The 22,801-nt window shown below is 35.1% G+C and overlaps 1 protein-coding gene across 3 annotated transcripts in view; it reads right to left on the minus strand.

Annotated features, from left to right (window-relative positions):
* The window catches only part of SOS2 (SOS Ras/Rho guanine nucleotide exchange factor 2), an 88,563-nt gene that overhangs the window by 24,608 nt on the left and 41,154 nt on the right, over positions 1-22,801 (minus strand). For all 3 annotated transcript variants that reach the window (XM_070588767.1, XM_070588758.1, XM_070588764.1), the window contains 7 exons: positions 21,653-21,763; positions 18,309-18,407; positions 8,151-8,278; positions 7,000-7,655; positions 6,246-6,327; positions 4,471-4,593; positions 174-277 (listed from right to left, as the gene is read on the minus strand). In XM_070588767.1, coding sequence (XP_070444868.1) covers positions 174-277; positions 4,471-4,593; positions 6,246-6,327; positions 7,000-7,655; positions 8,151-8,278; positions 18,309-18,407; positions 21,653-21,763 — 1,303 coding nt within the window. The remainder of the gene's footprint in view (positions 1-173; positions 278-4,470; positions 4,594-6,245; positions 6,328-6,999; positions 7,656-8,150; positions 8,279-18,308; positions 18,408-21,652; positions 21,764-22,801) is intronic.

Raw genomic sequence — 22,801 nt, forward strand, 5'->3', positions numbered from 1 at the left:
GCACAGATGTTGGCTCAGCAACAATCTTCCTCAAGCAAAAAAGAAGAAGATTGGCAACAGGTGGCAGCTCAGGGCTAATTTTTCTCACCAAATAAAATAAAATAAAATAAAATAAAAAATACAAATAAACTCATGTGCAACACAAGATCCAATCAAACCTTTAAATAATATACCTCTTACACTTGAAATGAAGGATTCTAGCCGTTCAAGCAACTCCAAATCTCTTTCAAAATCATAAAAATGGTGTTCAACCCAGTGCCGAAACACATTTAAGATCCTGATAAAGTGAAAAGAAGAGCTAAATTTTAGTGACACATAAGCATTCAATTATACTGCTTTCACTTCTCCACGCCATGGTGATACCTTTATATATAAGGGTGTTATATATACAATATAACACTCAAAGAGTCTCTAATTTGTATTTAATTAATACCTTAAATGCTTCAATGACACGAAGACAGTAGGTCTCCAGACTGTTTCTTTAAAAATTATACTTTCAAAAAAATTTATAAGCATAAAACGTAGGGTTTCTGTACTTAATTAGCCATTCATTTTATGTTCAGAAAAAGTACCTTTTCATTACTGATATGTAGAAAATTCATACTCTATATAGTACAAAATCTATTTTTAAGTCTTTAAGTTGAAAGGATTTTTTTAAGATCTAAATTTTGATCTATTTTTCACATAAAATGGAAAATCAACTGAGATTTAGTGTATCTGGTTTTACATTCAAAAACTATTGTCAAATTTCTATGTAACTTACATATGTGCCCACATTTCTACCAGAAGACAAAAATATTTCTGACAGACAGCTATTTTGTTTTGTAGTACCACAAAAATAATCACTTACAATCTTGCGAATAGAGATTTAATCAATCTATATAAATATAACATTCGATTCTCCACCTCAGAGATTTATAGATAGTGTAAATACATTACATTATCATTTTTTCCTTCATTATTTCAGTGACTTTCTAGGTTAGCCACCCCCACCTCACCCCACCAACTGAGAGACAATAGTTTTTCTCCCAGACTAAGAAAATACTTTAAATTCCCAATTTCTGTTATCCTATCTGTAATAAAACAACCTTAAGTCACTGTACGCCTGGTTAGCTTAGCAGCTTGAAGAATATTTCAAGTGATCACAAAATTGTTAGCTTCTAAGTTTACACTTAGGTCAATTCAAGTAACTCTCCTTCCATTTTCTTTTCTTCCTAGTTTCTATAGCATCCAATGTAATTTAAAAATTACTTCCATGTAAAAGAAAAAATAACTCATAATTAGATTTTATCACAATTAAAGACTTGAACTTATCAAAAGACATGATTAAGAAAAGTAATAGGCAAGCCACAGACTGGCTGGAAGAAAATAACTGCAAAACTATCTGACAAAAGACTGCGTCCAATCCTATTCATCACACTACTACACCAGAATAAAAAGACTACTCAATAAAAAAGGCACAAGAGCTGAAGATTCTTCACAAAGTAAGTAGGAGTAGCCAATGAGAGACAATAAAAAGTTCTCAATGTCACCAGTCATCAGAAAAATACAAATTAAAACCACAAACAGATACCACTATTCCCCACCAGTTTGGCCAAGGTAAAAAGAATGACATCACTTAATGCTGGCGAGGCTGGGGAGCACCTGGAGTTCTCACACATCGCTGGGAGGGGGTAATCAGGACAAGCGCTGTGGGATATATAAAAATATATTCACCAAAGACTTCTAAAATAAACTTCATAGCAGCTTTATTTGTAATAATCAAAAACTGAAAAGAAGCCAGGTGCCTTTCAGTGGGAAAATGAATAAACACACTGTGGTAGATTCAAATAAGAGAATACCACCTCAGCAACCAAACAGAACTAACCCCTCAGACAAGAGCAACACGTCCAAAAGCATGCTGAGTAATGATGACAGACATAAGAGTATATAAGAATCCATTCATACGAAATTCTAAAACAGTAAAACTAATCTACGGAGGAAGATGAATACTGCTTTGGGCAATGAGAAAAAAATTGACTAGAATGGGCATGAGAGAACTTTCTGGGGTGATGGTAACATTTTACATTCTTGAAAGCAGTTTGGATTATAGAGATGTATGTATTTGTTGAAATTCAGTCACAGTATATGTAAGACCTGTGTGTTTCATTGTATACACATTTTAGAAAAAAAGAACAATAAACAAATACTGAACTGTTAATGATAAACAAGTTGAAGTCTTTAAGGAGAAGTGTACCTTGAAATACATCCCCCAAATTAAGACAATGGACCAATAGAAGAATGACAAATTAATAGATATGGGATAAAATAACTACAGTAAAATGTTAACAGTAGATCTAGGTGGTGGGTTTATGGGTGTTCACTGTAGAATTCTTTCAACTTTTCTTTATGTTAAAAATTTTGTAATACAATGTTGGAAAAAGTTACTATCACTATAAAAATTACTGTCATGGCTAAAAATCTTTCAATGCTTACAGACAAGTTTAACAAACTGGCTTCGATTTCAAGGCCATCTTCAACTCTACCCCATTCCATACAGTTAATCTTATCTACTACTACCTGCAATACAATGTCTTCATTTCTCTTGAACCAATTTCCTTAACTATTTCCTTTGCACACCATTCTCATTTCTGCCTTCTTGCCTTTGTTCATTTCCCAGGACCCTGAATACCTACAATCACCTTCCTGTCTGTCTAAATCCTAGACATCCTTTAAGGACAATTGCAGATTTTATCTCTTCCAAGATGCCTTTCCTAATTACTCCAGCCTAATCTTAGCTATTCCTGAAATTTTATACGGATGTATTTTTCTAAGCCACTTAAATACTTAAAGTAGAATATTACATCACTGTTTCATGTATCATTTTTCTCCAATAAAATCATAATATCATGATGGCAAAGACGATATTCTATGTTATTTCTGTACTCACCATAGTTACAAGTACAGGACTGAGAACACAGAAAATGCTTAGAAATAAATATTTAAAGAATGTGTATAACTGAGAGTCGAGGACTATATTCTGCCCCTAGACAGCAGCCTCATAAATGTGTGCCTCATGTCAAAGGGCTGAATTTGAGTGTGTATTAACACAAATACATCACAGCTAGTAGAAAAAAATTAATTACTTCTTTATTGTTGATGGGTAAATAATCTCATCTTCTTATACAAAGAATGACATATTAAAAGTTTTGGCCGAGAAACATACAGTTGAGAGTACCATAATTTCTCTAAAACTGCATTTATCCGTGGCAATTATCTTGGAAAATAATTACTATATTCAGTTAACATTGCATCAATAATTATAAAACTGTATCAATCATAGGGGTCGGCTTGGAGTGTAATGGTTAAGTTCGCACACTAGGCTTCAGCAGCCCAGGGTTTGAGGGTTCAGATCCCAGGCATGGACCTAGCACCGCTTATCAAGCCATGCTGCGGCAGGCGTCCCACATATAAAGTAGAGGAAGATGGGCACAGATGTTAGCTCAGGGCCAGTCTTCCTCAACAAAAAGAGGAGGATTGGCAATGGATGTTAGCTCAGGGCTAATCTTCCTCCAAAAAGAAAAAATTGTATCAATGATGAAAAATTTTATCAATAAATAAAGTCAATAAATTTCAATTTATTGATTGACAGTAATTGAGGAACCGTCACATTTACAGAGAAAAGAATATTCAGACTGCATGCAATTGGTACGGTGTCTCAGTTTTCCCACAGAGGGGCAGGCAGCACTTTGATTTTCACTTGGACCGTAAAGAAAGCTCTTCAAAGGAGCCGCCCATTTTCAACACTCAGTGCTAAAACGCACTCCGGGGTAGGAAGTCAGGAAGGGGTTGGTTTGAATCCTGTTGGGCCACCCCTTTATAGGGACTCTCTCAAATACTTTATCCACTAAGTTTCAATTTCCTCTGATATACAGGGGAAATAGTAATTGCATTGAGAAGATGAGATGAAAAAGCACTTGGGCACACAGTAAGTACCTAACAAGCGGCAGCTGCTTTTATCAAATAAATTTTTAGAAATTACTGAAATGATTTCTCAGATAAAGTAATGAATGTCTATATACTTTGTGGGAGAAGGGTGGGGAAAGAACTAGAACTTTCGTAAATATTGTAAACTGTAAAAAAGCCCAGGATTACTAGATGATCACAATGGGACACGAAGAAAACAAAAGGGAGAGGCTGACAGCAGGCCACTTATATGAAACTTTGTAATTGTTACTCAGTAGGTCTCCTGGTCTGTAAGCATAACCTATCACACGCCAGAGATGTCTGATGCAAGGAACACACTCTCTTTTAACAATCAAGCTTCTTCAGAGTATTTAAGAGTAGCTTTAATAGAAAGAACTTTGGAAGTTTAACTTAACTGCTACGAAGTTAACAGCACCTATATCTGAATTCAGAGGTAAGAACTTTTGTGCTAACGATACATTGAAAATTGAACGGCACACAAAAAATACAATATTCAGGCCAAACCTAAGTTGTACTGGTTGGACGTATTCCTTGCGAAACCTTTTAAGGTCTGCACTGATGGGCTGCTCGCCTTTCTCTACTGCCAATTTATCTGCTTCAGTAGGTTCTGGCTCTGGAATTTCAAATCTAAGAAGAAAAGCAAAATGAGAGAAATTTTTGTTGTTCATACATAAATGAAAAGGATTTCAAATACAACAGGAAAAGTATTCTAACTAAGCAACCTTCTTTCCTACCATTTACGTGAAAAGTGCAATCACTGATAAACTTCCCTTAAAGTATTACATGCTACAAAAAAATGCCCTTTGGCTATACAGTACTAAGGTTTTTTATTCTTACTTTTATCAAAAAAAGTTTATTAACTAGTACTGATCAACAGGTCAATGGAAAAGAGCCAAGAAAAGAATCTGTAAGGAGTATAACCTTTTTAAAGAACCTAACAGAGATGGCTTATATAATAATCTGTTCTTAATATTTACTTTATTAAAATGAAAGCAGACGTAAGTTTCCTTAAATGAATGAATATAAATCCAAAGAGATGGTCCAAACTGAATTTTTTTTTTGAGGAAGATTAGCCCTGAACTAACTGCTGCCAATCCTCCTCTTTTTGCTGAGGAAGACTGGCCCTGAGCTAACATCTGTGCCCACCTTCCTCTACTTTATATGTGGGACGCCTTCCACAGCATGGCTTTTGCCAAGCGGTGTCATGCCCGTACCTGGGATCTGAACTGGCGAACCTCGGGCCGCCGAGAAGCAGAATGTGTGCACTTAACCTAAGCTGCACCACCAGGCCGGCCCCCCAACTGAATTTTAAAAAATATTTAAGAACACACCTTAAGTGGATAAGGTAAAAAAGTTAAAAAAAAAATCTTGCCCAATCATAGGAAATACACCTAAACTCTAAGGTGTGCTTTCCTTTTTTTGGACATGGAAATACAACTACGTAAATCTTCACAGCAAATCCCACTGACTCAGTCTGGTAATTTCAGAGAACAACATAAAGATACAAGTTAAGATAAAATTCTGGTAAGTTTTTAAATGTGAATCAACATTATTTTAGATTCCAGATACTATATTTTAACCTATAAAGCATTTAAAGTGCCACTAATATACTCAGTGAAAAAGAAAAATTTTAATCCAAAACTTAATTTTTTAAAATTAATGATAATAAAGGAAATGTTAATTTTTTTAGGTCTAATAATGATACTGTGGTTATATTTTTAATAAGAGTACTTATCTTTTAGAAAAACAAATGGAAATATTTACGGATGAAATATGCTATCCAGGATCTATACATGCTTCAAAGTAATCCTGGGGTTAGTGTTGAAGTGGGCAGGGAAACAGATGAAACACAAGTTGATAATTACTGAAGATGGATGATTGATAAATACGGTTTATTATATTTTTCTACTTACTCTTATAGATGTTTTGAAATTTTCCTTAATAAAAAGTTTGTTTTAAAAGTGAAAAGTAAAAATGTCTTTTTTAAGCAAGTATTGCTTCATTGCACAGAAAAAAATTCAGTAAAATACATAGTTTTATTCTTTTCTAAAACCAGGCTTTCTGATTACCACTATAAATATTACTAAGATCTGCAAAGACTTGTTATAAACGGATTTCAGTAAGCACACTGTTTGAAGAGAACAATGATACTGATAATTTAATGCCAAATAAATTATATTCAAAAACATACTAGCAGCACATCCTAGATATCCAGCACTCTGCAAGGATAGTTAACTTTTACAAAATGTTAATATAAGTGAAATAAGTATTTTTCTTACCGTTCAATTAGTAAGCTTAGCAATTCCTGTGGTTTACAAAATGAACGATATGTAGTAAGAAAAGTACGAACAAAATTGGGATCTGAAAAGGCAGAGCATAAAACAGGTTGCATGAGTTCCATTTACTCAGTTTAATTAATTCAAAGTAGCACATTTTGGAGGCCTTCCTTCCTTTTCCTTTTTATTCTGGCCCCTCCCACTGTGGTTCTTCCTGCCAATAGTGGTATTTCTTGATAAATGAGGACTGTTTCCCAATTTAAGATACACGAATATACAATTTTTATAAATATTTAATAATTAATGAAGTTAACACTATTATATTTTAGAGACATTTAATTAGTTATTCTTTTTGATTCTGCAGTATTCTTTTCTTTCTTTTTTTTTTTTTTTTGGTGAGGAAAATTGGCCCTGAGCTAACATCTGTTGCCAATCTTCCTCCTTTGTCTCTGGAAGATTGGCCCTCAGCTAACATTTGTGGCCATCTTCCTCTATTTTGTATGTGGGATGCCGCCACAGCATGGGTCAATGAGTGGTGTGTAGGTCTGCACCCAGGATCCAAAGCCACAAACCCCAGGCCATGGAAGTAGAGTGTGTAAACGTAACCACTACACCACTGGGCGGGCCCCTGCAGTCTTCTCTTTATATTTTAGAGGCAATCTATTTTTTTTTCCCAAGCCTCAAGCATTTTTGAACATTCCTGAAAAGCTTTTAGCTCCTTGGCCCTAGATAAGCTCTTGCAACGAGTTTCACATACCTGCATACATATGATATGTCAACCTTTCAATTAATTTCACCACAGTTCCTCCTTTAATAATGGGGATTCCACTTCTACTTTGCAAGCTGTCTTCAAAAACTATGTTTTCCTCAGAGTCTTTCACCACGAAACGATACATCTCAGGACTTGGTAACCTCAGTGGCTGCTCATTTTCTTCCTTCAGTAACACTGAGTCCAGCATTCGGTCCAGTGTGCTACGGTAATGAAGAGAAATGAGTGCTGCCATCCAGTTATTCTTCTCTTCGGCAGACTTGGCAGCAAATGTGATGCTGTTTTCATCTTTGGAGACTAATTCAAAAGCATGTCTGCACTCGCAAGTGTCTTCTTTATCACATATTTGTATTTTCCTCATGACAAACTTCTCTTTCAGTCTGTATTCTGCACTACTGTACCCTGGAAGCCGCGACTGGCTATGATTGGGTTTGCAGCTAATCATTAAGCCATCAAAGAGAAAAATATGCCGTTCATGTTTAGCACCAATTTTTGTCAAAGGACCTTCCATAATGAATTCATTACAACACTGTCCGATGTCTTTGCCTTCCCATCCATCTATGTTTTTCTGAATTTCATTCATTTTTTTAATAGCCAGGTGCTTGCTTCTTAATTGACGATTATAAAAAGGGCAAACAGGATCCCTAAAAAAAATACCAAGATAAATTTAGCCTATTCAATGGCTACACAATCCAAATGGTTTTAACTGTAAACCAACTCAAATCAATTGACAAAAATATTAAATAACCAAATACTAAGTTTTGCACACAGCATTAACTTTCTGCTACTAACTTAGCCACTAAACAATACCTCTCAATTTCATTATTGTAAAAGAGAAGCACTTGAAGCTCTATATTTCATTTCTACTGCAATAAGAATTAAAGTGACAAATAATCCTAAATTTCTTATATAAATTACAAAAAATTATTAATCTGTCTTTTAAAATTTTATTAAATATATTTTAACAACATGACAATGCCAATTTTAAAAGACTAAAAGCCAAAAGAAAGATGTATAACTTTCAAGTATAACTTGCAAGAATGCAATGATCACTATTAAGTAACACTTCTTGAGAAAACCAGGCATCAGATGTAATCAAGTATGCAGAAGCATGCATATTTTCAACAGTGTGGAATTACCCAGGTCGACGTCTAGGCGAATACTGCTTATAAATTCGGTCCATACTACCCTGGAGATTCATGAGAGCAGTAATAGCTTGGTTCAAACATTCTCTGTCTTCTTGTTCTTCACTACATGCTTTCAATTGCTAAGAAAAACCAAAAAGAAAAATTAAACCTGCATTGTTCAGTTCTCTTTCTTCTAATTAGAGGAAGCAGCAACAATATTACCCACTCTAAACGAATTTTAAATATACTTAACAAAAACACTGCTAATATGAAAATAATTTTATATGTTTGCCTCCTTATCCCTCAACCCAACCCTGTCTCTACATATGTAAATAGAATACAGATATAAAGTACTATTACCATAGAATCAGATAAAAAGCAATTGTGATAATCACCTAGACATTTTCCAGATATATAAAAATACTTTAAATACGCAAAACATGAAGCTTACAAGTTACTTTTGTTAGTAACTATGAATGGAGAAAATAACATAGAAACGCAAGTTATTTTATATTCTCTAATGATTAAATTCTTTTTTTTTTTTTAAGATTTTTTATTTTATTCCTTTTTCTCCCCAAAGCCCCCTGGTACACAGTTGTATATTCTTCATTGCAGGTCCTTCTAGTTGTGGCATGTGGGACGCTGCCTCAGCATGGTTTGATGAGCAGTGCCATGTCCGCACCCAGGATTCGAACCAACGAAACGCTGGGCCACCTGCAGCGGAGCGTGCGAACTTAACCATTCGGCCACGAGGCCAGCCCCTAAATTCTTAAATTTTAGTGATTTCTAAAAGCTTGCATATCTTTGTTATACAACACAATCAAGTATGCTAACTTTAGCACTTCAATCATAAACCTTTCTGCAAACAGCATCTCACAAAGGATTCAACTGATATTTTTTTACAACATAAAATTCAACTGTTCTATTAAATATCAAGAAATCATGAAGGTTAATATTCTATCTTATTAACCCTTAGAAATAAGACTTATAAATTGCATTATTAATCCTAACAACTCTGGCTTTCTTTTTTTTTATTTTTTATTTTTTATTTTTAAAGATTTTATTTTTTTTCCTTTTTCTCCCCAAAGCCCCCCGGTACATAGTTGTGTATTCTTCGTTGTGGGTTCTTCTAGTTGTGGCATGTGGGACGCTGCCTCAGCGTGGTCTGATGAGCCGTGCCATGTCCGCGCCCAGGATTCGAACTAACGAAACACTGGACCGCCTGCAGTGGAGCGCGTGAACTTAACCACTCGGCCACGGGGCCAGCCCCTGGCTTTATTTCTTTATCCAAAGATTTCTCTTGTATCTCAGTCTTGAAATGGAAGAAAATTTACTTTATAATTCAGATTGGATGATGCCCCAATGTTTTAATTTGTTTGACAGAAGAATTCAAAATGGAGCATTATATAGACGTCATATGGAGATTTACAGATGCAAATATAGATTTATGCAAGAATATGGAAAAATTACAATCGCTTTTCAGAAAATTTCTAAAAATTTAAATTTATTTCATGATCTTAAACTACCTTACTAGAAATTTTGCAACAAATTTTCCTTACATTCTAAGAATAACCTGAAAACCATTCAGCAGTGGCTCCCACTCTTCATGAAGGAATTGAATGGATATTATTTGAGTACTCAGTCCATTACCTTTCATTTATATGTCCTAGAAATTATTCTCCATCTGGAGCACAGAGTCATCTGATACTTTTCAAGATACATGTAGAAGTGTTGATATCAAAAGATTTGTAATATAATTTAAGTGAGTATCAGTAGAAGTAAAACCTTAATCCCTAGATTAAGAAATGAAATGAAAAGATGAAGGGAAGAGACAAAATACCAAAGGAAGTTTGAAAAAGGATCAGTACTTAACCATTCTGACTTCTAAAGGTGAAAATTATTTATTTTCCTGTTTTAAAGATTTCTTACAAAAAGATTCTTCTCAGCTCCACTCTAAAATATTTTCTTAGTAAATACGGATACTGATGATATAAAAAGATTAATTATAGGCTTTTCATTATTGCTTTTGTTGATCCAAATTTCCAAATTATCACTAATAACAAGACTTTACCAAAATGAAAACTACTTTTCAATTTAGGTATATGAAGATGCTAAATTCTTACTATCTACTTGGTCTTAAGGCTGCTCAGACTCTTCCACATAAATGGCCATGTCATTTCTAAATATCCATGTGATAATTACAGGCTGTCAAGGAGAAATAAAACCTCAGGATACTTAAGGCACAGGATTTCCTGGTGACAGAAGGATAGAAAACAGTGCCTCTGTTTGCCATAACATTAGTCCAATAATTCGCGTAATATTTCTTGAATTTTGGGCAGCGAGGTTTAATAAACAACAGATTAATGGAAATCCAAGCTAATTCTCTATAGACAATTCAAAGAATGTATCCTAAACATCTTACACTGACACAGAAATTATCACGCTGAACTACTTGCAGACAAGTCACACTCTTTCACGCCCCAGGGGGCTTTCTACATTTCTGCCCCTGCCCCTTCTCATCCACCTGCTGAACTCAGCCTCTGTGATTCAGGGGAAATGCCTCCTCCCTCTGAAGCTCGTCCCCCCTCTCTCCTTTAAATTTTTTCTTTTGAAATAATATCAAATTTACAGAAAATTCATAAAAATAATACAAATAACTCCTGCATACTGAGTCACCAATTTTTAACATTTTGCCACATATGCTTCACCATTCTGCGTGTAGGTGTACACCATTCTTCCCCGAACCACCTGAGAGCAGTTTGTGATATCATCCTTTCAGTTCCTTGCTGAGAAAGGCAGGCCACTGTGGAATGGTTCTGAGATTGTCTTTGGAATATTAGGAAAACACAAATGTATCACAAATTTCTCTCAAGTAGGATCATTCCCCATTCTTCCTTTAGTATTTCAGCAGTAGGTCTTAGACCAAAGATATTCTTTTATATTCTTTTATAGTATAGCAGTCAATTTCAGGAAATTTAACATTGGTCAAGTTCTATTATCTAACTTACAGTGCATATCCAATTTTGTCACGGTCCCAGTCAGGCCCTTCAGGGTAATTTCCCCCCAATCAGGATCCAGTCAGTGCTGCACTTAGCTGTCATGTTTCTATTGTCTCTCTCAACCTGCAATAGTTCCTCAACCTTTATCATTCATGGCTCCCCGAAATAAATAATACACATACACGCTCGAACATGAGGATAAACCTCTACGGATGCAATGCCTATATGAATTTTTTTCTAACTTCCCTAGACAGACTTAGTTACTCCTGTATCACTGATCCCACAGTACTACTTCTATATTGCACTTATTTTGTAATTATTTATTTGATGCACATCTTTTCCACTAAACCATGGACTCCTTAAGGCTTGAGGCTATGTTTTATTCATTTTTGGTACAGTACTTGCATATGGTAGGTACCCAGTAAGGTAACTAGAATGAGTGACTGTTGTATAAATGCTTACAATTTTAAGTGTTCAGACAAATAACAACAATGAACACGTACTGAGCTCTTGTTCTGTGCAAGCTCTTTTACTTATGAGCTTACTTAATCTGTGCTACAACTCTCTAAGATAGGGACTGTTAGTACACACGTTACAGAAGAAGAAACTGAGGCATACAGAGGTTATGTAATTCACCCAAGATGAGTGGCAGAGTCTGTATTCAAGCCCAGGGCCCATGCTTTTTGCCACACTACTATACTGCCTTTCTACACTGACACCAAACACAATTATGCAGAACCTTGGTCTCTGCCTAAACCCGCTGACCACAAGTGGAAGGGGTCCCCATCTATGTTAAAAACAAACTGGATAATCACACAGTTTAAGAAATAAAATGACATAAGTGTGCTTTGGAAAAGTGGTCAAAGAGAATAAACGCCTTAACTAAGGAATAAAGCGGAAGTGATCTTTCATTAATGTGTAGTATCTTATGAACCTGACTGAAGAATAGATTTCTTGCTTACCTGATGATCATTATTCTCCTTAGTTGTCTACACGTGTATCCTGTCCAAGATTTTACACTTCATGTAAGTTTTTCTTAACTCTATGAGACTTCAATGAAGTACCATGCTTCTCTTGAATTCCTATAAAGTGCTGTGTCTATTATAGATATCTCTGTGCCTAAAGCAAGGGGAATTACAATAAATTAAGAATTTGCCTCTAAATCATCATACTGGGAGTTCAGTCTAGACGTGAAATAACATACGTGATCAATTCTTTTCTAGTAATAAACTTCTCTCTAGATTTTCATAAACATAGAATTTTAATAATTTGGTGGGAAATTCAACTCATTAAAACCTATCACTTTTCTTTATGCGCTTTTTAAAACAAAATGCATTATCTTCCTTCAGACGTCCTTGAGTGATGTGTCAGTGCTGGAAGAGTAAATATTATGTAGTAAACTATTCCTGATAGTCTTTTTCAAGAGTCAGAGCATTTCCTTCTTTAGACACTATCTCAGGCTCTTGATGTTATGAACACAGGAACACACACTCACACTCACACAGGAACACAAAAACAGTGACAAAGCAAATGTTACAAAATGTTAATCAGTGAATTTAGGTGAAGGGAGCTCACTAGACTATTTTTGTAACTTTTTTCTATGTTTTTCAAAGTAAAAGGTTAAAAAGTATTACCTAAAGAAACTGAACTTTCTCATATTGGACTATTGGCTTATCTTTCCCAATGAACTTCATTAAAATTATTAATAACAGGTCTTCCTGTTAAGCTTTAATTAAATTAAGATGGATTAAGGTCTCTTAAGAGGGGAATTTTCATTCTTTCCATTACTGGATTTCTAGGAAATGGCCAGAGAGTTAGGGAGCAAAAGAATGTTACCTAGCTTTGAATAAAAGAATGTTACCTAGCTTTGATGCGAGAGAGTAGACGTTTTTAGAAACAGAAGGATAAACAGATTCTTTTCTTAGAATGTAAGTATATGGTAGTAGAAAGTTACTTATGAATCAGAAAATGAACTGTTTTTTCCTCTTCCTCTTTACATAAGGATTGAAATATATTTTAAGAAAACATCTAAAATTTATCTGGAAAAAAAAAGGAAATGAAAATAGTTTGTGATTAACCCCAGAGGGGTTTAAATGTAAAAAGACATAATATACCCTATAAAATGAACTTTAAAGTATTGCTACAAATAACAATAATCCAACAATGTACTCTGAAATAATTTCAGGCAAACTACATATGATAACCTATTATTTCTCATTAGGTAGTTTTTCTTCTATCTTGCTTATTGTAAATCCTGATTCTGGAAATAAAACTTGAACAATATTTAAATGCTATGTCCACAAATAAATCTCCCTTGGTATATGACTGAAGCAGATACTTCAAGTTAAAACTGCTCCAGGATTGTTTCTACTCCCAAAGGAACGTGATAGCCTTAAGTCACTCTGTTCGTCTTCTTTCTCATGGTTCTCACCCCAAAGTAAGCTTATCATGAAAAGAAATTTCTTCTGGATGAGTACTTGAGCCCAAACAGTATCACATAAAGGCAATCTACAGAATGGGAGAAAATATTTGCAAATGATATAGCTGATAAGGTATTAATATCCAAAATATATGAAGAACTCCTATGACATAACTACAAAAATATAAACAAATGGAATAAAAAATGGACAAAGGACTTGAATAGACATTTCTCCAAAGAAGATATACAAATGGCCAACAAGCACATGAAAAGATGCTCACCACCACTAATCATTAGGGAAATGCAAATCAAAACCACAATGAAGGGCCGGCCCGGTGGTGCAGTGGTTAAGTTCACACGTTCCACCTTGGCGGCCGAGGGTTGACCGGTTCGGCTCCTGGGTGTGGACATGGCACAGCCTATGAAGCCATGCTGAGGCAGGCGTTCCACACATAAAGTAGAGGAAGATGGGCACGGATGTTAGCTCAGGGCCAGTCTTCCTCAGCAAAAAGAGGAAGATTGGCAGCGGATGTTAACTTAGGGCTAATCTTCCTCCAAAAAGAAAAAGAAAAAAAAAAACCAACAAAAAAACCCACAATGAGATCCCACCTCACATCCATAGGATAGCCACTAACAAAAAACAAAAAGTGGGGCCAGCCCAGTGGCATAGTGGTTAAGTTCATGTGCTCTGCTTTGGTGGCCTGGGGTTCACAGGTTCCAATCCTGGGTGCAGACCTAGGCACCGCTCATCAAGCTACACTGTGGTGGTGACCTATATACAAAATAGAGGAAGACTGGCACAAGTTTAGCTCAGGAACAATCTTCCTCAAGCTAAAAGAGGAGGACTGGCAACAGATGTTAGCTCAGGGCCAGTCTTCCTCATCAAAATAAATAAATAAATAAGTAAAAATAAACTAACAAGCGTTGGCAAAGATGTGGAGAAACTGAAACCTTTGTGTACTGTTGGTAGGGATGTAAATGATATAGCTGCTAAGAAATATAGTACAGTATTTCCTCAAAAAATTAAAAATAGAATTACCCTATGATTCAGCAATTCCACTTCTGAGTATATCTCCAAAAGAACTGAGAGTAGAAACTCGAGGAGTATCTGTACACCAGTATTCAGCAGCATTATTTACAATAACCAAAAAGTAGGAGAACCCAAGTGTCCCACCACACTGGTTGTATAACAACATACTTAACACCACTGAACTGCACACTTCAAATGGTTAAGATGATAAATTGATGTGATGTATATTTTACCACGATTAAAAATAAACAAACTGTTTTAAAAAACCAACACTATCACAGCACAGATATGAAAGTAAAAAGTAGTTTCTCATCTGCCCATGTGATAACCCCTCTAGCTGGTGCCTAGAATTAGTCCTTATTTCAGTGTTTTTCAAAGTGTATGTGATAATCTATTAGATTAGATCAATATCATTTTTTCTTAAAAGAAACAGAATAGAATACAGTCATGTGCCACATAACCATGTTTCGGTCAACAACGGACCATATACGTGATGGTGGTCCCCTAAGATTAGTACCATATAGCCTAGGTGTGTAGGAGGCTGTACCATCTAGGTTTGTGTAAGTGCACTCTGTGAAGTTCGCACAATGATGAAATCATCTAACGACACATTTCTCAGAACATATCCCTGTCATTAAGTGTATAATAGAGAACACTGCATGAAATGCTCAGCAGCATTTCATGAAACTCTGTTTCATGTGTGCGTATGCACAGAGTCATGATGTTCAATGCATTCCTTACTGTGGATCATTCGCACTGCATAACATACAGACTGATGCCCACGGGACAATAAATGCTATAAATAAGTAGGCCACTTTCTAGATATCTAGGCCCTTCTGATCCCACTAACAGAGTCATATGCTTACCAAGAATCAATAGCATATGCTTCCAAATATGTTTTTGCCAGTTGTGTTGATGCTGTAATTATGTAATTACACATTACATAAGTCAAAGAAATATGAGTATAAAAAAGGATATTTATATGACAACTCAATCAAATGATTTTAAAGGCAAGTCCCTTTAAAAAGGTATAGATAGGAAAGATAACTGTAAAAGATTTGGAAAAATCATAAAAATCTAGGTTTCTGCTCTCAGACTGCTTTACAAGCATTTCAAGTTCATGTAGCATCTAAAAATAAATGCAAATTAGAAATCATAGAAGATAATTTTTGTGACTTAAGGAAGAAATGTTCATTTGTAGGGGTTCTGTATGTGTACATTTATTAAACTAAAATGTATACAATATTTCTTTTTATGATTATTTAAATTAACTGACCAACTACCAGTCCCAATCACAATGGCCAAGAGGACCTGAGGTCCAGTGATCAACTGATGGCAAAAGTAGCCATGGCCTCAGGATGAGTCAGGCCATCACAGTCAGCATGCTGATTTTAGATGCAGACCTCAGGGATTTTTAAAACCCACTCATCCAGACAGGGAAAAAATAAGCTTCAATTACAGAATCAAACCAGGATTTTTAAATGTTGGCAAATATTAGAAGGCAAGTATAAGGCTAATGATAGAACTTCCAATTAGACATGAACATTATCTAAAAAATTTTATGAATCCAAATATACATCTGGGGCTGCCAATGTAGTATTCATATGAAGCCTGAAATCCTTTGCATGAGTTCTTTGTGGATCCAGTAGTCTCCATGGGGATATACACAATCAAGTTGTTTACCTATTTGTGCACAAAAGCTGGTGAGCTCCAGCCAGCATCACACATTATGGGCTGAAAAACTCCATGAAAAAGAATTCTTGAGGTAGGTATTCATTAGAAATCATAAAATAAATTCCTTGCCTAGAAGCCTACAAAATATAGAGTTATTCTGACTTTTATTTTAATATTATTAATAATGACTTAGAAGGAAAAAGTCAGAATAGGTTGTCTAAACCTAAAGGAGAGGTACAAAATGCTCAAGGAGAAAGATGCTTTGCTTCTAAAAAGCAATAAAAATATTGGGGAAAAAAATTTTACTGAGCAAGATATGTTGAAATTACAATTGAAAAAGAAAAATAATCTGAAAGTAGACAAAAGTCCTCAGATGTTAGCTGGAGTCAATGCAGATCAGTAGCTATGACGCACAGAAATGAGAATGGATGGTCCCCAGAAAATCTCCATCTCTCCATATGCCCATTTGGTAACAGTCTTAAAGATCAAAGGAAGGTGCATATGGAACCTGAAGTGGAAAAAGAAACACTCATTGACAACTCTGATGCCTGTCCAAAGACAGCAGATAAGTCTTTTATAACTAGGCAGTTGTACTTTAAGGCTTCAAAGAATGAATAATAAAGTGAAACCACTCACATCTCATCAGTGAAACTATAACCTTTACAATAAGTATGGAATATACTCAGTTTTAATTAATGCACAGCAACAGGAACAAATAGAAATGTGGAATGCAAAGACAAGACACAGAAGAGAAGAAATTTAAAATGGCAAACGACTTGAATAACTCCACAGAAAGGCTATCCAAAAGGCCAATAAACATATACCCAAGTTGATTAATAATCAAGCAAATACAAATTAAAACCACCAGATACCATTATAAATATACCAGATGACAAATTTAAAAGTGTGAAAATATGCATAAAGAGCAACATCTTATAGTTCTGGTAGGAGTACAAAGCGTACACCCATTTTGGAAAATTGTTTGGCATTATCTCTTAAATGTGAAAATATACACACCCGATGACCAAGCAATTCCATCCGAGTATATACTCTAGAGAAATAAAATGCATGCATATGTATACTAAGAGATATGCGCAAGAATGTCTATGGCAGGTGTTATACCTTAGAACCTTTAATAGCAAGACACTGTTCATCAACCAGAAAAGGATAAATAAATCATGGTTTATTCAAACAACAGAAGAAAATTAACTAGAACAACATAAAAAAAAAAATCAAAGAATCTTACAAATATAACTGGGAGAAGATACAAAACACAAAATAATACATACAGTTTGATCTAATTTATTTAACGTTTAGAAACAGGCTATACATATTTTAGGTGAGATATATACAGCTAGTTAGACTAAAGAAAAGCTACAAAGTAACTGCCATTGAAGTCAGAGTAGGGGTTTACCGCCAGTGTGTTTACACATCACCTTTATTATATAACACGTTTATGTTTTATACTTTTCTCTAAGTATGTACTACATCATAATAAAGTTTATACTATATATTAGAACCTTTAAAAATTCAACATATTTTTATGTTTACTGATCTTTCAAAAGAGTTCAAGTTTTACCATAATTTGTTTTTAATATGTTGCTTAGGTCCTAGCTAAGAGAGGAAGAACATGACACTGCATGGAAAAAAATGTCAACTTTAAAAGTGCTTTTCTTAATAAGTTAAAACAAGATGGAAATTTAGATCAATGTTATGCATAAAAGTTACTAATTATTCATATAAAGTTAAACCACGGTTGCTGTGTACCTCCAAAAATCAATGAAAAAAAATACCTTCTTTTCCATAATGTTAGTACTTTGAGATTCTCTATTATGAAATGACAGGTAAAGATAAATTTTCCTCTATCTACCACTTGGAAATGATATAAAGATAAGAAGAAATACAGGCTTTTCTCCATGGCCCATGGAAATGTAAACATTTAAGGTAACTTATTTTTATGTATATAAAGAATAATATGATCGGATCAAAAACTAGTTTTTAAGCTTCATAAATGCAAGTACTTTTGGCTAAGGAAGCTTTCATCTTACCTTTAATAATTCGAAGTAGTGCCAACAATGATACACTGGCACAAGCATCAGGCGTGGAAGGACATAACGAACCGCCTCTCTGAACCCATCAGCAATGGACTGCAGAGCAAAAAGATGCAACAGTTTATCTGTGATGCGAAGGAGCCATAAAAGCAGCACCTAACAGAAATAGCTTTAGGAACGCCAAGGTACAGACTTACCAAAACTATAATGGAAAGTATGTTCTATATTGAAATTGAAGTGCTGTAAAGCAAGTTCTTTCTCCTTTCCCTCCTTTAAGTTATTAGATAGATAAATACATATATTTCTTCATCTCGCACATGGGTAAAATAACTTTCACAATAGTCCTCTCAGCTTTTCTTCAGAAGTTTTGGCTTCCACCTACCCTAAAGGAATTTTGAAAAGCTATGTACCCTCTCACACATTTTTAGGTCATCATTGAAATGGTTTAAGTTTAAACAGGATGCATCTTTTGGGATGTTGCACATTTTAGATGTGATTTAAAGATATTCCACCAAACAATGATTAAATAAATTTCAGATCTGATTTCTGCAGAAAGTCTGACTTCGTTCTTAAATTCCAACACACATGTTAATGTCACAGTCTTAAGTACAAGAAGCCTCTGGAAGAGCCAGTAACTGCTTCTCACAGAGGACATCCAGGTTTGAGTTGACATGACATGTCGGCTGCCAAGAGTTTTAACACCATCACGGCCCTTCTTTGGAACTCTTCTGCTTTGCGATCAAGGAACTCTCCTTCAGGAGCAATACATTTTAGCTCCTGGCTGGTGCCCTGGAGGTTTTTACACCTTAGATCCAAGTATAACGCAAAATTGAATATGGCAATAAGCAATGTGTAAGAGAAACGGGAAAAGAGAATGCAAAAACACAAACAAGGTGACAGATAGACTAGAAACTGATCTCCTTAGAGCTCCCTGTGACCCTGAATCACTGAAAGACCCTACTGCACAGCTAGGGCTAGGTATATCCCAGTTTTGAAAGCTAACAGGCTGTAGAATAACTGATGTTTTAAAAATTTATAAAGGATTTAAAAGTCACTCATATTGATTTCAAATGTCATTAAGGTTGACTTATTTAAACTGGTATTTCTCCTCATCAGGTAAATACAGACAACAGCAATATATATTATGAAGAAAGAATCTGATATGCTGCTTTTAAAATATATCCTCATGGGTGAATATTCCCATAATTCTCATATGTTGTTAACCGAAGTTAAATTATAATTTGTCCCATAAAATTGTTACCAGGATAGGCACAGAGTCAACTTATTTTCCTAAAGATTAATTTATTTTATCATGTAATTAATTACAATAGTGATATGAATTACTCTGGATATATTTTTATACATAGTGCTTTATCTGGACCCAAGATGAAACTTTAAAATTAGTCTACAAAGATCACTTGTAACAGCTACTAAAGTGCATTCTAAAATATTAATGCAACATGTATTTATAGTGTAAGCAGTCCTCTAACAACAACCCAGGCTAGCGTTTGAGTGCGTAATATGTGCCAATGTGCTTAGTGTATTCCCTCTCAACTTTCATGACCACAAGACGTATACATTACCATCACCACTTTACAAAGGAGCAAACTGAGTCTCAGCGATTAAGTGACTAGCTCAAGGTAAGACAACTATTAATTGGCACAAAGCCAAAGTTCGGACATGAAAGCTCATACTCTTAAAGTATGCTATACATCTTCTAAAGTCTTATCGTTTTCTTACACAATGAAGTTAATACAGTACAAGTGAGTTTGGCCTGAAAAAGTGTTTTATCTAACTCTTTCAATTTCACTGCATATTTGCAGAAATAGCTTAAATAACTGGGTCCTAAACATTCAAATCCCACAGAAAGAATTACTAATAAAATAGGAAGGAAACAAGAAATATTGTTGTGAGTGCTTTTAATGAGTATGCAAAGATCTTATAGGCAGATAGTCCCATTTTAACGTTTACTTTATGGTTTACATGAATATATAACATTTAACTTAAAAAAGTTATTCCTTCAACTGAAGTAAATTTTGAGAATTAGGTGTCATTTTTATTTCAAGTTCACAAGTTTCTGAGTAGAGTAGAAGTAGAAGGTAATAATGGGAATTCACAGTAAAAAAGGCAGACAGAAGAGGTAAGAGCAGTTTTGAACATTTACATTTAAAGTGCTTGTGGGATATCCAAGTGAATCAGTTCAAAGGGCAGCTGGTTATATGAAAGTGTACACACACTCACACACACCCAGTACTCAGAAGAGAGTCGTGGCTTGAAAATACAAACAGGAAGTCACCAGTATATGGGCAGTAACAAAAGCAAAGGGCAAACATAAAGGCACGCAAGGAGAGCATAGAGGAGAGGAAAGCAGGGGCTGATGACAGAAGCTGGATAACAGCTGCAGTGAAGAAGCCTGGGAAGAAGAAATCAGAGAAGATGGAAATTAGGAGAAAGTAACATCCCGGGGGCCAAAGGACAAGAGGGGGACTAACAAATACTATAGACATAAATATGAGAACAAGTAGCCACTGGATTTGGTGGTTACGTTCACTGTCAAGAGCAGTTTTTAGTGTTAGATCCTGACTAGAACACAGATGATAGCAGTTTGATGAAGAATGGAGGAAAGTAACATGAAGACAACTGGCTACAGAGGGAAAAAAATGACAGGGGTTTGGGGGCTGGAGTGACAAAAGGTTTATTTATTTGCGTGTTTTAGGACAGTAAGGATTTGACCATATTCCTACACTGTGGGAGAAGAGCCAGTCCAGACGCAGGAGGTCTCTACAGCAATAAGCAGTCAAGGACCATCAAGGCCGACGCAACCTTTGTTAAGTGCTGAGAGAGTAAAAAACATAACTTTGTCTCTCTTCACTTACTTTCACTTTATCTAACAGTATTACTGAACCAATTAACTTGCATACTGCCTACTCCCCATTAATATATTTATCTCCTTTAAATTCTAGGCCTGATAGAGAAATTAGTATGATTACACCTGAGGATATTCTCCACTCTATGATTTCAGTTCTATCTCCTGTAGGAAATAAAATCTGAAATAGCTCTCCATATTCATCTCTACATCCCACATCCAGAATGTTCCAGATTTTTCTGGTCAATCAATATTTGTGATGGTATTTTATAGAAGATTCCTACATTAAGAACAGATTGAAAGAACTCAAGACAGAAAACAGAACAATCTAGGCTTAGAATTAACATTTTGAAGGATTGGCGAAATATGTCCTCACTTGCTTTATGAAAAGATTCTAGAATTATAAATATTTAAAAGCCAAGAGGTGAAATACTTCTTTAGATGCTTTATTAAAAAACATTCAATTCAAGTTTACCTGAAAGTGTAGAGCCACTGCAGGTCTGGCCATCAACTTACTGAAATGTTCATTGAATTTTGGTGAAAGGATGTCCTGTGATAATGTTTCATAAGGATCAAAAGCCTGCTCCTATTTTTGAAAAAGAAAAACATATTAGGTTTAAAAAAACATCTTTTCTACTAATATAGCACAGATTACTCAAGGGCAAATTTTCATTCAAGTCCTCAACTAGGTTTCTGAACATTCTGCTCTCCACTTTTCAGGGAAAAACAATGATTATGGCCGCAACTGGGAAATTTTTTAAAAATGTAAGTCACAACTGTGCAAGGGATGACAAGAAGCTATTGGTCCTAAAATACATCACTGACTTTATGGTCACAAGCATTAAACTATGAAAATGCTTATGTACATCTACTCCCAGTAAACGAAAGGTGTAGTGATTAGTAAAAGAAGGCCAGGATTGGACATTTCAGTTAGGTTGGAATGAGTTTACACTCAGGATACTTTCAAATGAAGCAGAAAGTGATACTGCTATTTTATCCACTCTACAGTCTTCAACATTAGAAAAAGAAGCAGAGAGTAACGTACAGTAAAATAACAAAGCAGAAACTGCCTATTATTTTGTCCAGTGTTTATATTTAAATAAATTCTTATTGGTTGATAATAATCAATATCCCCAATGTTTAGTTAGAACTAAGAGATTTGTTTCATTTTTGTATTTTAGAAATACAGTACATTTTTCAGAAAATAACAAGTATTGGTGAAAATGCAGAGAAACTGGAACCCTCATCCACTGCCCATGGGAATGTGCAATGGTGCAGCCTCTGTGGAAAACAGTTTGGTGGTTCCTCAAAAAGCGAACCAACTAACTACCAAACAACCCAGTAATTCTACTCCTAGGTATATACCCAAAAGAAATGGAAACAGGAACTCAGATAGATACTTGTATGCCAATGCTCATTGCAGCATTATTCACAATAGCAAAAAGGTGGAAAAAACACAAGTGTCCATCAAAAAATAAATGAATAAACAAAGTGTGATATATACATACAATGAAATATTATTCAGCCATAGAAAAGGATGGAGTTCTGATACATGCTCTGACATGGATGAACCTTGAAAACATTACGCTAAGTGAAATAAGCAGACACGAAAGAATAAATATTG

Source organism: Equus przewalskii, chromosome 1, assembly GCF_037783145.1.
Source record: "Equus przewalskii isolate Varuska chromosome 1, EquPr2, whole genome shotgun sequence".
Taxonomy (NCBI): domain Eukaryota; kingdom Metazoa; phylum Chordata; class Mammalia; order Perissodactyla; family Equidae; genus Equus; species Equus przewalskii.